At 43.4% G+C, this 16,033-nt stretch overlaps 1 protein-coding gene across 1 annotated transcript in view; it reads right to left on the reverse strand.

Moving 5' to 3' along the window:
- The window catches only part of Dnah3 (dynein axonemal heavy chain 3), a 192,282-nt gene that overhangs the window by 85,721 nt on the left and 90,528 nt on the right, over positions 1-16,033 (reverse strand). Inside the window, exons 38-40 of the mRNA XM_048331892.1 lie at positions 13,014-13,114; positions 10,500-10,605; positions 1,415-1,544 (exon numbers count right to left, since the gene is read on the reverse strand). Coding sequence (XP_048187849.1) covers positions 1,415-1,544; positions 10,500-10,605; positions 13,014-13,114 — 337 coding nt within the window. The remainder of the gene's footprint in view (positions 1-1,414; positions 1,545-10,499; positions 10,606-13,013; positions 13,115-16,033) is intronic.

Raw genomic sequence — 16,033 nt, forward strand, 5'->3', positions numbered from 1 at the left:
CTGAGTAGACTCTAAGTATGCCCTGTATGGAAAGTTGGGAGATAGGTCTAGCTCCCCTAGATGAAAAGGTTCTGCTGGGAGCTGAGTATGTATGTCCATTTGAGGTCTGGCATCTTGTCTTCATGGTGGGGGAAGGTGAAGCCCCTAACCCCCTCAGGTAATGGGTGTACCTGATAGGTTACTAAACCTGTCAGAACAGTACCTGGGACTGGGAATTTCCTGTGACCCAGTCTCCTGACCTGACCCTATTTAAGTCGCATTCAGCTTAGGCACTCCAACACCATGCCACGTGTCTCCATGTTCGTGTCTTGTCTCCTGCCTCCTAGCTGTTCTCCGGTCACCAAGGCATCCCACTTCGGCTCTCCATTGGAGCTGAATTGGTTTGTTGGTATTGTTTTTGTTCTTTCTTTCCTCTCTGGCTTGCATAGTACAGTTTCCTAACAGTGTTGAGTGTATTTCCTGGCTGCTTGTCTTTGAGACAGGAGTCCACCATGCAGTCATCAGTCTTTTAATAAAGACTCCAGGGACTGGGAATATGGCCTAGTGGTAGAGTGCTTGCCTCATATACATGAAGCCCTAGGTTCAATTCTTCAGTATATATATATATATATATATACCAAAAAAAAAAGCTGGAAGTGGTGCTGTGGCTCAAGTGGTAGAGTGCTAGCCTTGAGCAAAAAGAAGCCAGGGACAGTGCTCAGGTCCTGAGTTCAAGCCCCAGGACTGGCAACAAATCAAAACAAACAAAAAGATTCCATGATTTGACCTCTCAAAATGTGGCTTCTCTGTTTTCTCACCTTATAATAACATATGTCTTCATATTTTTATAATGTAAGTTTTCTTAATGTGAAACTTCCAATATTTTATCAGAACGTTTTTATGAGATGCATTTACATGTGATATCTAAACCCATTTCCTATCAAAATAACCTTGTTTGGTAGAGGTAGACAGGAGCCAAGGAAAGATGGGAACAAAAAAATTACACCTGGCATTGTCTGGTTCACCTTTAGTTAGTAAAGAGGCTGAGATCTGAGGATCAATATTCAAAGCCAGCCCAGGTAGGCAAATTTGAGACTCTTATCTCCAAATACCTAGCAAAAACCAGGTGTGGCTCAAGTGCTAAATATCAGTCATAAGCATAAAAGTTAAACAAACATGTGAGACCCTGAGTTAAGCTATAGTACTGGCACACATGCGCACACACACATACACATGCATGCATGCATGTACACACACGCATGCCGCACACCAGTACTGATAAAAACAAAACACATAGACTCTTTCCTGAAATTCTATCTACAATTCAAAGGCGCTTTTGTTCTTAGTCAAACAGATGGTTCCATTATAATTACAGGGGCTCAAAATAGTGGTGAGGGCAGATAAAAGCTGAGTCCCCCCTCCCTATTGCACTTACCAAGCAGAGAGGAATACAGCCTCATCATTGTGAAGGCCAGATGGATGGGAGATGTTTGGACCACAAATTTACAATGAAGGCGACAAAATTCTAGGCAGGGCTGGACAAGCCACACGAACATGTCATTGACCTAAGAATAGAAAACTCTGTGAGATTTGTAGACATTTTGAGAGTAGGTTCAAATTTTATTTATTTATTTATTTACTTACTTACTTACTGTCTCAGTCATGGGGCTTGAACTCAGGGCCTGGGCACTGTCCCTGAGCTCTTTTATGCAAGGCTAGTGTTGTACCACTTTAAGCCAATTTCCAGTTTTCTCATGGTTAATTGGAGATAAGAGTCCCATAGACTTTCCTGCCTGGGCTGGCTTCAAACCCCAATCCTCAGCTTGCTCAGTCTCCTGAGTAGCTAGGATAACAGGTGTGAACCACCAGTTTCTGACAGGTTCAAATTTTATGAGGCAAGCACTCTTGCCACTAGGCCATATTCACAGCCCCTTAGGTTCAAAATTTAAATAATTCAAATGCGAATTTTTTTTCCTTGGGTTTCCCCAGGATCCAGAGCCAGAGCTCCCAGCCTGCCTTGTGATCAATCAGGAGGTGAAAGGCAGATAAACCAGTTGTTGCTAAGCTATGTCTGAAGTTTGATAAATCAGATGGGTTAAATGAATTTTCAATTTATGATATTTTCAATGTAGGATAAGTGTGTCAAGACATAACCCCATCTTAAGTTAGGAGCACCTATATGAAATAAGATGCTATTTGCTGAGCATCTAATAATTGCATTGTAGCCCATAGTGCTGGGAATAAGTGATGGATATGATGACAAGGCCTCTCTGCTAGTCCATAGCCTGAGGGAGGGGGACAACAAACAATAGAAATAAAAATTTTAAAAGTAATGAAGAGGAGGGGGGAAGACAGAAGAAAAATGAGGCTCCTCCCTCATTTTAACAAGTTGGATAAGAAATGTACTTGCCTTACATATGAAACTGTAGCCCCTCTGTACCACACTTGGACAATAAAGAAGAAGAAGAAAAAAGTAATGAAGTAAATAAAGTGAAGATGATGGAAGTGTTAGTAGGAAACCAAGGTGTTATAATTGAGAATAAGAGAGGGGAAGATGGCGCTGATACAATAGGGAGGCACCCCAACTCGCTCCAACCGAATAGTGAGCTGGGAACTCCAGCACCCAACACCCCATCAAGAATCCAGCAAACCCAACAACCAGAAGCAACAGAGAAACACAGGAAACAAAAAAGAACAAAAAAAGAAGAGCCTATAACCTGCACGGAGTCGGAAAATCTCCAGGGTACCCCTCCCCCACCCGCCGACCCCTGGCCCTAACAGGGCCAGGCTGGGAAAGGGGATCCGGCGCCGGCAAACCAACAGCCGAAAAGTCATGCCAGGAGTGCGGAGTCCAGACAGCAGGAGCTCCACGGACCCCAGACAGAGCGCAGACCGACTGAGACAGACAGCGGCACAGGACCGGAGGTGCGGGACCGAATGGCTGGGAACAGACATAAACAGCAGGGGAACCGGGCGGCACAGATGGGGAGAGCCGGACAGGGACAGCCAGGACTGCCACCACCAAATGACCGTTCGCCACACCCCAGCACCCCAGCCCTGAAAAGCCCACAGCAGCGCGGGACACACACACACAATCCAGGACCAGTAAGTTCCCCACTAACCTCCCCCCCCACCCATGGGAGACCAGCTCTAACAGAGACCCAAACCCTACAAAGAAGCTAGAGCTCCCTCCCTCCCCCTCCCTACCCTGAGGGGACAAAGGAGCCCCAAATCTGGCGGTTCTAGGACCCTACAGCCTCTGGGAGGACACGGGAGCTAGCAGAGGTGGAGCAGCGCCCAACAAGGGGACCGGAAAACACCTTAGTCAGGCATTCCCCAAAGCCCCAGCTGGGAAGCCCGAAACTGTCCACACCAGCCCCGCCCCCTCCCCAGCAAGGACCCGGGGACTGGTAGGCATTGGAACCCCCACCTGAGGTGCCTGGTCCTCGTGGACTTTTTGAACAACAGTCACAGGCTTGCTGGTGTGCAATACCAGCCCAGCAGGGACACCTGGGCCCGAACACATGCCGCCCTCACAGCAGAGGCGCAGAGAGTCTGTGGGCATCGACCCACGCCTGGACACTTGAACCTGCTGGGGTCCACGCATACCGCCCCCCACAGGCAAACTCACGAGAGGGCACAAGCACCCTCCAACAACTCGGGGCAGCATGTCCCCAAAGGAAGCACTAGAGTGCACACACACGTGCCCCCCTGGAGGGCCAATGTGGGCCAGCGTGCTAGCCCTCCAGCAGGAGGATTTTCTGCCCAACCCCCTGCGGGAGTGCAAAAATGGGCAAACTACAATACCCGCTCTGATAGGTGCGCTCCGCACAGGTGGGCAGAGCCCCCCAGCGACAGCACCTGCTCTGATAGGCGCACTCCGCACAGGTGGGTGGGCCGCCCCTCAACAGCAACACCTACTCCAACAGGTGCAATCCACACAGGTGGGCGAGCCGCCTCTCAGCGGCAAACCTCAATCTGAGAGGTGAGCTCCTCTGACCACAGTACCAAGTGGGAAAAAGAACCAAAGAAGAGAAAAGTTTCCATGCCACGCTGAATCAATGACCCACAAACTCCCACCAGGGGCACACTAGGGTCAGCACAACACAGTGGCAGGACACTGTCCTGCAGAGAAAGACACAGAACCTACCCACCCCCAAGTGCAGTGAGGGTGACCACCCCGGCAACAACTGAGACAGTCATGCTCACCCATTAGGAAGTAAGGTTCAACAGCCAAACTCAAACCCAGAGCCAGGACACAAACAAGTCTCCACTGACGAACCAGCAGGAACCAGCACAAAGCCAACCCAAGGACGCCACCTACAGATCTCCAGATGCGCAAATCACAAAGAAATATTACAAATTTCATGAAAGGGCAAGCCAGCTCGCCAGCTCCAAAAAGCAGTACGACTGAAGAGGAGATGGAGAATAAAAAAACAACTGAGGCTCTGATAGCAGAAATGATGGAAAGCCTCAGGAACGAATTCAGAAAACAATTCCAGGAGTTTAGAATGGAAGTCTTGAAGGACCTTCAGGAAGTCAAGAAAGAAATGGAAGCAAAAATGGATACAGTGCACACCTCCATTAAAGAAGACCTTAAGAAGTGAAATGCATGAAAAAATAGATTTAAAATACAACTCTTTAAAGGAAGAAATTTCCACGATCAGAGCTGATCTGGCAACCATAAATAGCTCCCTGACATCCATAAATTCCACGCTTGAAACCACATCACAAAGAATTGATCATATTGAAACCCGAATCTCTCTTTTGACAATGCAGCCAATAAGGACCAGAAAATTACCACACTCCAAGAAACGGTAAAACTCCAAGGCAGACTAATCCAGGAGCTAGTGGACAAAGACAAGAGATATATTCTGTGCATAATTGGAATAGAAAAAGGAGCCGAATACTGGAGCAGAGGGCTTCAACATATTTTCAATAGAGTTATTGCAGAAAACTTTCCCAGTCTCACTAGGAACCTCACCCAGGTAACCGAAGCCTATAGGACACCTGGCAGACCAGATCCTAGAAAATCCTCGCCCAGGCACATAATAATCAAGACTTCAGATCTCAAGAATAAAGAGAAAATTTTGAATGCAGCCAAAGTGAAGAAAGAAAGAGATTTATTACAATGGGAAAAGGATCCGAATAACAGCAGACCTCTCCACACAAACCTACCATGCACGAAGAGCATGGAAGAACACAATCCAAGTCCTACAGGCCAACAATTGCCAACCCAGAATTAGATATCCAGCGAAACTACAATTCACATTCGAGGGAAAAACCAGATCTTTCCATAGCAAAGAGGATCTAAAGGAGTATGTGAATAAAAAAACAGTCTTACAGCAAATTCTAAGAGGGGCACTCCATCCAACAGAAATCGTACAGGACACACAGAGAGAAACAGAAAGAAACTACAATAACCAGAGCCCAACAGAAAGAGCAGCTCATTAAAGACAAGAGAAAAAAAAAGAGAGGAAAAACAGCCTAACAGGAAAATGGAAGGGGAAAACACACTCTTATCCTTGATCTCTTTGAATATAAACGGTATAAACTCTCCAATAAAGAGGAGCAGACTGACAGAGTGGATCCACAAACAAAAAGTTGCCATCTGTTGTCTTCAAGAGACCCATCTTACAGAAAGGGATAGAAACAGGCTCCAAATGAAAGGATGGAGCAAGATCTTCCAAGCAAACACACCTATCAAAATGGCAGGAGTAGCCATCCTGATCTCAGACAAGCTGGACTTCTCATTAAAATCAACTCAAAAAGACAAAGAAGGACACTACATTTTAATACAAGGAAAAATCCAGAATCAAGACATCACGGTGATAAATGTATACTCACCAAACAAAAGAGGCCCTATATATGTCAGGCAAATTCTCACAGAACTACAGAACAAGATAGACCCAAACACAATCATAGTGGGTGACTTTAATACCTCACCTCTCCAAGAGACAGATCCAATACCCAGAGGATTAGCAAGGGAGCTGAGGACCTAAGTAACACCATATCCCAAATGGATCTGATAGATCTGTACAGAGTCTTTCACCCTACAGAGACCCAATACACCTTCTTCTCAGTAGCCCATGGATCATACTCCAAAATAGACCATGTCCTAGCCCACATAAAGAACCTCAGCAAATACAAAAGTATTGACGTCATCTCATGTATTATGTCTGACCACAGTGGAATAAAGGTAACCCTCAATAACAAAGGATACCACAGAGGCTACACATATTCTTGGAGGCTAAACCCCTCACTGTTATCTAACACTTGGGCCACAGACCAAATTAAGGATGAAATTAACGAACTCATAAGCAACAACAACAATGAAAATACATCACAAAGAAACCTATGGGATACATCTAAGGCAGTACTGAGGGGCAAAATCATTGCCCTCAGCACTCACATTAAAAGAATGGAAGCAGAGCAGGTGAATAACCTCATGATGAAACTAAAACAACTGGAGAAACAAAAAATGATTGAATCTAAAATGACTAGGAGGAGAGAGATCACAAAGATTAAAGAAGAGATAAATCTGATTGAAAATAGAAAGACTATTCAACAAATAAATAAGACTAAAAGCTGGTTCTTTGAGAAAATAAATGAAATTGACAGACCCCTCGCAAGACTTACAAAAAAAAGAAAAGGAGACTCATATACATAAAATCAGGACTCCACCAGAAAAATCACAACAAATACACATGATATTCAAACAATCATAAGGAACTATTTCCAGAACCTCTACTCACTAAAAAAAATAATTTTACAGAAATGGATCAATTCTTAGAGAAGTATAAACTGCCCAAACTGAACCAAGAAGAAATAAATCAACTAAATAAAGCAATAACTTACAGCAAGATACAGGGGGTAATCAAGAGCCTCCCAACAAAGAAAAGCCCAGGCCCAGATGGATTCACCAACGAATTCTATAAAACCTTTAGTGAGGAGCTAATACCAATACTCCTCAAACTCTTCCATGAAATAGAAACAGAGGGAGAAATCCCAAACTCATTCTATGAAGCTAATATCATACTCATCCCCAAACCAGGCAAAGACCCAACAAAAAAAGAGAACTACAGACCAATATCACTAATGAACACAGACGCAAAGCTCCTCAATAAAATATTAGCTAACAGGATCCAGAAACTGATCAAGAAAATTATACATCATGACCAAGTAGGCTTCATGCCACAGACACAAGGATGGTTCAACACCCATAAATCAATCAACGTAATTCACCACATCAACAGAACTAAGATCAAGATTCACATTGTTATCTCAGTCAATGTCCAAAAATCCTTTGACAAAATACAACATCCATACTTATTAAAAAGCTTTGGAGAGAACAGGAATAGATGGAACATTCCTCAAAACAATAAAAGCCATATACAACAGACCAACTGCTAATATCGTATTAAATGGGAAGAAACTAAAATCATTCCCACTAAACTCAGGAACAAGACAAGGATGCCCACTCTCCCCACTTCTTTTCAACATAGTGCTGGAATCCCTAGCCATAGCAATAAGGCAAGAGGAGGACATCAAAGGGATCCACATCAGCAAGGAAGAAATCAAGTTATCCCTATTTGCAGATGACATGATCTTATATCTGAAGGACCCAAAAAACTCAGTCCCCAAACTCCTACACCTAATAAACCATTTTGGCAAAGTAGCAGGATACAAAATCAATCCACAAAAGTCAGCAGCTTTTCTGTACACCAGCAATGTACAAGCAGAAAAGGAAATTATGGAAACAATTCCTTTTACAGTAGCCAAAAAAAGAATAAAGTACCTAGGGATCAACCTAACCAAAGACGTGAAGGACCTATTTAATGAGAACTATAAAAATCTAAAAAGGGAAATCAAAGAAGACACAAGGAGATGGAAAGACCTCCCATGCTCATGGGTAGGCAGAATCAATATAGTGAAAATGGCCATATTGCCCAAATTGTTATATAAATTCAATGCAATCCTCATCAAAATCTCAGCTCCATTCTTCACTGAAATAGAGAAAGCAACCCACAAATTCATATGGAACAGCAAAAGACCTAGAAGAGCCAAAGCAATTCTAGGCAAAAAAAAGCAGTGCAGGAGGTATCACAATACCAGACTTCAAGCTCTACTATAGAACCATCATAACAAAAACATCCTGGTATTGGTATAAAAACAGACCTGAATACCAATGGAATAGAATTGAAGACCCAGAAATAAAACCGCACTCTTACAGTCAGCTGATATTTGACAAAGGAGCTAAAGACATACAATGGAAAAAACAGAGCCTCTTCAACTACTGGTTCTGGGTAAACTGGGCAGCCATATGCAGAAAGCTCAAAGTGGACCCTAGCCTATCACCATGCACCAAGATCAACTCAAAATGGATCAAGGACCTCAACATCAGACCTGAATCCTTGGAACTACTGAAGGACAGAGTAGGAAAGACACTAGAACTTATAGGCACAGGAAGGAACTTCCTGAATAGAGTCCCAGGGGCACAACAGATAGGGGAGAGACTCGACAAATGGGACTACTGCAAAATAAAAAGTTTCTGCACAGCTAAGGACATAGCCACCAAACTAGAAAGACAGCCAACCATATGGGAAAGGATCTTTACCAGCACAGCAACAAAGGCCTAATATCTTTCATGTACAGAGAACTCAAAAAACTAAGCCCCTCCATGCCCAGTAAACCAATTAGGAAATGGGCAAAGGAGCTAAAGAGAGACTTCACAAGCGAAGAGATAAAAATGGCAAAGAAACATATGAGGAAATGTTCAACATCCCTGGCAGTAAAGGAAATGAAAATAAAAACAACCCTGAGATACCACCTCACTCCAGTCAGAATGGCCTATACTCTAAACTCAGGCAACAACAAATGCTGGAGGGGGTGCGGGGAAAGAGGAACCCTTCTCCATTGTTGGTGGGAGTGCAAATTAGTACAACCACTTTGGAGAATAGTATGGAGGTTCCTCAAAAAGCTCAACATAGACCTACCCTATGACCCAGCCATACCACTCCTAGGCATCTATCCTGAACAACAGGTCCCAAGATATCAAAAAGACATCTGCACTTCCATGTTTATCACGGCACAATTCACAAAAGCCAAAATATGGAAACAACCCAGATGCCCCTCCACAGACGAATGGATCCAAAAAATATGGTACCTATACACAATGGAATACTACATAGCGATTAGAAATGGTGAAATATTGTTATTTGCAGGGAAACGGTCCGAACTTGAGCAAATAATGTTGAGCGAGACAAGCCTAGAACACAGAAAACAAAGGGGCATGAGCTCCTTGATATATGACTGTTAAGGTGGGGGCAGGGGGATAGGGTAGAGACCAGGTCTGCGGCGAAACCAAAAACTTCTTGTCAAAAGGTATTTCCCACAGGTTTGGGTCAGCGACCCTACATTTTGTAACTAAAACCAAACAATTACTCAACATATAAAGGTCAAAAATAGACCTCTCAGTGTATCACAATAGCTCAAAAGCTATGTATGTACGTTCATATAAGACAAGGATAAGCAAACCCCATTGCCGACATTACATTTAAAGCCCTAGGCGAATTTCCTTTGGTGTAGGCCATGTGTGTGCGTGTCTATATGGTGACAAACATAGTGTCATCCTAGGTGATCCCCTGAGCATCTCTACTGTGAGGTGGAACTTCCTTAGTCTCCTCATTCTTTGGGGAAGTACAAGGGACACCATAAGCATAGGTGGGCTTTCCTCCTGCTTCCCTGGTCTGAGTGTGAAGTCAGGAAAACCCACATAACCTAAACATTCCCATCTTTGAGGATGGGGAGGGAGACTGGTCACTGGCCACTTGTGCCAGCTGCAAAGAGAGTCTTTCTAACCAGTCCTAGGTTGCTCACAGTGAGAAATGTGGAGAGCTGGTCCAAGGGTTAGCTGTAGGAATGACATTGTGGAGGGACAGGATCCTCTCTGATGTGGTCTATGTCTATAGCCATGTCTGCTGGTAGCAAAATGGAGGATAAATGATAGCACACCCACCATCAAGAACATTCCCCAGGGGCTGGGGATATAGCCTAGTGGCAAGAGTGCCTGCCTCGGATACACGAGGCCCTAGGTTCGATTCCCCAGCACCACATATACAGAAAACGGCCAGAAGCGGCGCTGTGGCTCAAGTGGCAGAGTGCTAGCCTTGAGCGGGAAGAAGCCAGGGACAGTGCTCAGGCCCTGAGTCCAAGGCCCAGGACTGGCAAAAATAAAATAAAATAAAATAAAAAGAACATTCCCCAGCACTGGAATTTTCCGTTGGAGACAAGAGGAATGATGGGGAAGGTGGAAGATGAAGGATAAGTTCACTGTCCTGTGCCATGCCCACCACATGAAGAAGAAAGTTGGAAACATGATGGGCAAGGAATCCATTTCCTGCCCCTTCTTGCTTCCTGGAACTATGAAGATGAAGATGTACTTAGAAGGTCCTGGCGATGACTTAGGACATGGGGCTGAAGTGGAATGGGATGAGAATAAAGAGAACTGAAGGTCTCACCAATTCCTTATGTTCCTCGGTGAGGCTGGAAGGCAGGGTGTCCATGTATGAATCCTTCAGGGGCCTCCAACTTAGCTGATGGGGCTCCATGTAGATCATTCCACACCTAGTTGCATAAACAGAGAATGAGGTTAGGTGCTCTCTTTTTATTGTACTGTACCTCAAGCACTGTGCCAGGCCTTAGACCTTAGCAATAAACTTCATCTCACCATATGATCACCCTTGTCCTATTCTCTTGGGCTTCCCCACCTAAGGTAACATAGCATCTTGAATATTGATTTCTTCCCTTATTATGTAGTTTTATACAATTTTAGATGCTTCTGAAATTACATGTGTTTTTCTTTTCCTTTTCGTGATCCTGAAGACTGAATTCAATGCTCCATACTTACTAGACACATTACCACTTGAGCCACTCCTGCAAGTCCTCATGCTTTTAGTTTGTTTTTCATATAAAGTCTTATGCTCTTGTCTCAGCTGGTCTTAGAACACAATCCTCCTACCTCCACCTCCCAAGTAGCTGGAACTACAGGCATATGCCATTGCATCAGACATGTAATGAAATTTTTTTTTTAAATTAACAAACTTCTGGTTTTTTATTAGCAACGCTAAATTACATATGGGACACCTCACAGATGATTGCAAAACATCAAAGTGCCTTGACATTGAAACTGAGAATCATTAATGCAGAATCTAAAAGCTTATCATTGAGGAACCAATACAATAAAAATCATTTAAATAATGGTCATAGAAGTTGCTGACATTTATTGAATTTTTACAGTATTCCACTTCTGAAAAATACTTTACAATATAACATACTTTACTCTGTTTTTATCAAAGAGCTCACATCTACCTAACAATAGCAGTCAGGAGTCACCAGGCCATGTTTGCTAAGGTAGCCAGTCTTAGCTTCCAGTACTATGGACCCATCAGCACGACAGACAGATGAGCCTATGTTGATGTGTCTGCTTCTCTCATTCAAGAACATCCAGCTTCGGCATAGTTGTTCTAGATTTGTATCTTTGGTCAAATCATATAACTTCTCTCTGATTTTCTTTCTGCACTAGTTACAAGAATATAATGATAATACTCTCACAGAGTTACTGCAAGAATTCACTTACGTATGTATGTAAATTACTTATTGAGCTGGCATGTGGTAAGATTTGATAAATGCTAGCAATTATTATCATATTACCATTATTTAAATGGTGCTTTCAGTGGGTTACCTCCTTGATGAAGAAATTTCATTTTCTCCCCTCCCTCTTTTTTTTTTAAGTTTTTATTATAAAACTGATGTACAGAGAGGTTACAGTTTCATACATTAGGCATTGTATACATTTCTTGTACTGTTTGTTACCTTGTCCCTCATTCCCCCCTCCTCCTCCCCCTTTCCCCCCTGAGGTGTTCAGTTCACTTACACCAAACAGTTTTGCAAGTATTGCTTTTGTGGTTGTTTCTCTTATTTTACCCTTTGTCTCTCAATTTTGGTATTCCCTTTGAATTTCCTAATTCTAATACCAGTACACACTGTTTCCCATACACTCAGATAAGGTTACAAGCATATGCCATTGCATCAGACATGTAATGAATTTTTAAAAAATCTTTTAGGGAATGCTACTACACTGTTGGTGGGAGTGTAAACTTGTTCAATCACTCTGGAAAGCAGTATGGAGGTTCCTCAAAAGACTAAACACAGAGCTTCCCTATGACTCAGCAATCCCACTTCTGGGATTTTACAAAACTGATCACAGGGGCTGGGGATATGGCCTAGTGGAAAGAGTGCTTGCCTCGCATACATGAAACCTTGGGTTCGATTCCCCAGCACCACATATGTAGAAAACGGCCAGAAGTGGCGCTGTGGCTCAAGTGGCAGAGCGCTAGCCTTGAGCAAAAAGAAGCCAGGGACAGTGCTCAGGCCCCGAGTCTAAGGCCCAGGACTGGCAAAAATGATCACAAACAAGGCCATACTAAAGCTTCTAGCACAACCATGCTCACTACAGAATTATTTACCATAGCTACACAAAATACTAAGATTTGATCCACTATATGGTTACTAAGATTTATCCATACAGATGCTGTCAAGGCTGCTTACTTATTTATTTTGCATAAGATAGATAGATATTGCATTGTTATCACAATTTATTAATTCACTCCTACAAATAGTTATTTGGGCACTTTCCAACAGTTTGTTATTGGTCTTTGTGCCAGTATGCATATTCTTTTACAGCTCTCCCATTGTTCCTAAGTAAAAGTGTCTTTCGGGCATATACTTAAGAGCAGAATTGTTGGATGGATCATATGGGCAAATGAAAGCTCCACTTAAGATAATGGCAAACTCTTTTCCAAAGTGCTTGCTTGATTTGGACTCCCACCAACAGTGTGACACGTCTAAGTGAATAACAGGTAGTGGGGTGGTCTTTGAGTGCTTAATCACATTTGTGGATTTTAGTGCTTTTCCTCCTGTGTAGGGCTTGCAGACCACACCTTCCCCTCAGGTACCCATGCACCCTGACTTACCTGCTCACAGTGGCTGGGGAGGCCTGCTCCAGGTCTGCTGGCTCAAAGATCAGACTCATCTTGGCACTCATCTGGATAATCTCTCCACTCATTAAACACAACTGCAAGTGAAAACAGAATGGAGGGGCTGGGGATATAGCCTAGTGGCAAGAGTGCCTGCCTCGGATACACGAGGCCCTAGGTTCGATTCCCCAGCACCACATATGCAGAAAACGGCCAGAAGCGGTGCTGTGGCTCAAGTGGCAGAGTGCTAGCCTTGAGCGGGAAGAAGCCAGGGACAGTGCTCAGGCCCTGAGTTCAAGGCCCAGGACTGGCCAAAAAAAAAAAAAAAAAAAGAGAAAACAGAATGGAGGTGCAGGTAGGAGGCAGGGGGTGGGGGAGGGGGAGACAAGCAAAGCAGTTAAATTTCATCAACCACTGAAGGGTCTCAGTGGAAACAGTTAGTTTGAGTGTAGCCCACAAACATTTTCTGAGCACGTATCATGGTCCAGGCACTATTCTAAGTGCATGGGATAAAAGAGACAGAAACATCCTCTTCTTGGGAGTCAACATGCTTTTGGAGGAGATAGATGACAATCAAAGCATATAGCCTAGAAAATGATGAGAAGTTCTCAAGAGAGAAGCAGAAAGGGGGTGGAGGGGGCTCAGTCATGGCTAAGTGAGTTATACTTGTAGATAGTAAGGAAAGGAAATCACAAACTTGCAATCTTAAGTGAAGAACTGAGATGTTATCAGCTCTAATGAAGCTTCTTAGTCCCTTTTTTTGTCAGTTGTGGAGCTTGAACTCTGGGCCTGGGTGCTGTTCCTGAGCTCTTCAGCTCAAGGCTAGTGATCTACCACTTGAGCCACAGTGTCACTTCCATTTTTCTGGTGGTTAATTGGAGAGAAGAGTCTTACAACCTTTCATGTCCTGGCTGGCTTTGAACCACAATCCTCAGATCTCAGCCTCCTGAGTAGCTAGGATTACAGGTGTGAGCCATGGGCACCCTTTTTCCTTCTGGTTTTTAACATAGAAGTTAAGTGTGCATCTTCATCTCATCATATTTACTAAAGTCAAAGATGTATTTTTGAACTTCTCACATGGACTAATCAATGTTAAGAGTGACAAAAACTCCCTCTCAATCCTTTCTAGAGTTGAATGGAAGACCACTGGAAATCCTAGTGTTTGAAAGGCACTGTATTTTGGTGTGTGTGCTGGTAGTGGGGCATGAACTCAAGGCTTTACTCTCTTCACTCATCTTTTTCACTCAAGGCTGGCACTCCCCTACTTGATCACACCTCCACTTCTGGCTTTTTGCTGGTTAACTGGGGATAAGTTTCTGTTTGTCTATGTGGGCTGGGTTCAAACTATGATCCTTAGACCTCAGCCTCCTGAGTAGCTAGTATTACAGGCCTGAGCCACCTAAGCTCATTGGGATCTGTGGTTGACAATACACTGTAGAACCTGAAAATCATAGGTGAGTCTTGGCATATCTCCTTAAAACACCTGTCATCTGCCAACATGAGTACAAGAGAAAAATTTAAGTCATAGACAAAGCTAGAGTCCTGGCCTCTCCAAGGAAAACTGACACCACAGATTCCAGCTGCTCATCTTAATTGTGGCTATAAAGTTCCCTGTGTGTTACCTGATTCATGTCTCTGGATACATTCCCAGATAAGGTCACAACTATTATGGGAATGACACCATCAAGCTCTGCCATTTCTAAATATCAATAAAGGTAAAATAGATCCACACCTGTGACTATAGCTTTATTGATTATACCACAAGAACAACAATTAAGAAACTCCTTAGTTATGACTCTCTTTGTATTACTAAACTCAAAACCATTTGGTACATTAGTTTATATAGTATAATCCATACCATATAATACTATTTGTTTCTAATTTTCTATTCTATAAAATCAAAATTATGCACATATGACCACATTTCAGGTTTTTGTGCTCTTCTAAGGGAATTTCCCCCTCCCTAATGGGGCCTTTGTGGGGAGTCATCATGATCTGGGTGTCACACATGGTGTAATTAATGTATGTGTGTAATTTGAGTAAGTAATTTTCATTGAGACTTCCATTGTTAAATACGACTCACTCTTAGGCTTGTGACATTTAAATAGTTTGAGAACATGTTGATTTGATGGTGATGTATATTCAACAGTATATTTTTATTCTATTATTTAAAAAATTGTATAGTGAAAGTTATATAGTACTGGCTATATTTCAGATAGTATATATAAGCAGGTTGCAAATATTGACTCATCTAACCTTCCTAACAACATTATGAGGTAGATTTCATAGGTGATAGATTTGAGACACTGAGTGAGTAAATAGCTTCTGATGCTACCCAGCTGGTAGTGGAAAAGCCAGGCCTTGAACCTAACTGCCTTGCTCAAGGTCAAGTTCTTTAGTGTTACTGTACTTACTGTGGCAAAATGTATTTTCCAAAGACTACTGCAGTAATGTTCCAAAATCTATTCTCATTCCACATGCACATTTATAATGTGTCTTTCTCCACTTCCATCAAGAGATGGAGTCTATTTCTCTTCTAGTTTGAGTCCAGATAGGCCCTGTAACTCTGTGTGTGTGTGTGCGTGTGCGTGTGTGTGTGTGCGTGTGCGTGTGTGTGTGTGTGAATACTGACTGGCGCTTGAACTTTGGGTCTGGATGTTGGGGAGGAATAAAGCTAAGCCCTTGGGTCGCGTGTGGGTGCGAGACCTGCATACTCGCCAGCCCAAGGAAGACACGAGCGCGTGAGATCTTGGAGATGTCTCTGGGACGTTCTACTTTATTCAAATGAGGAGCCCCCCAGATATACCTCCGAGGGCAGGCACAAGAGAGGGATTGCAGATTGGTCACAGAGGGCTGTCCATCAAGTGATGTCAGGGGACCTCCCTCGGGGGCAGAGGCCCAGCCCCCTAAGGATGGGTTTCTGAGGTGTCCTCCATTACACACGTGCTGCCCCAGGAGCAGAGCCTTCTCTTCCTGCCAAGGGCAGGTCAAGGTCAGCTGTGGCCCCTTAAAGGCAC

Source organism: Perognathus longimembris, chromosome 23, assembly GCF_023159225.1.
Source record: "Perognathus longimembris pacificus isolate PPM17 chromosome 23, ASM2315922v1, whole genome shotgun sequence".
NCBI lineage: Eukaryota > Metazoa > Chordata > Mammalia > Rodentia > Heteromyidae > Perognathus > Perognathus longimembris.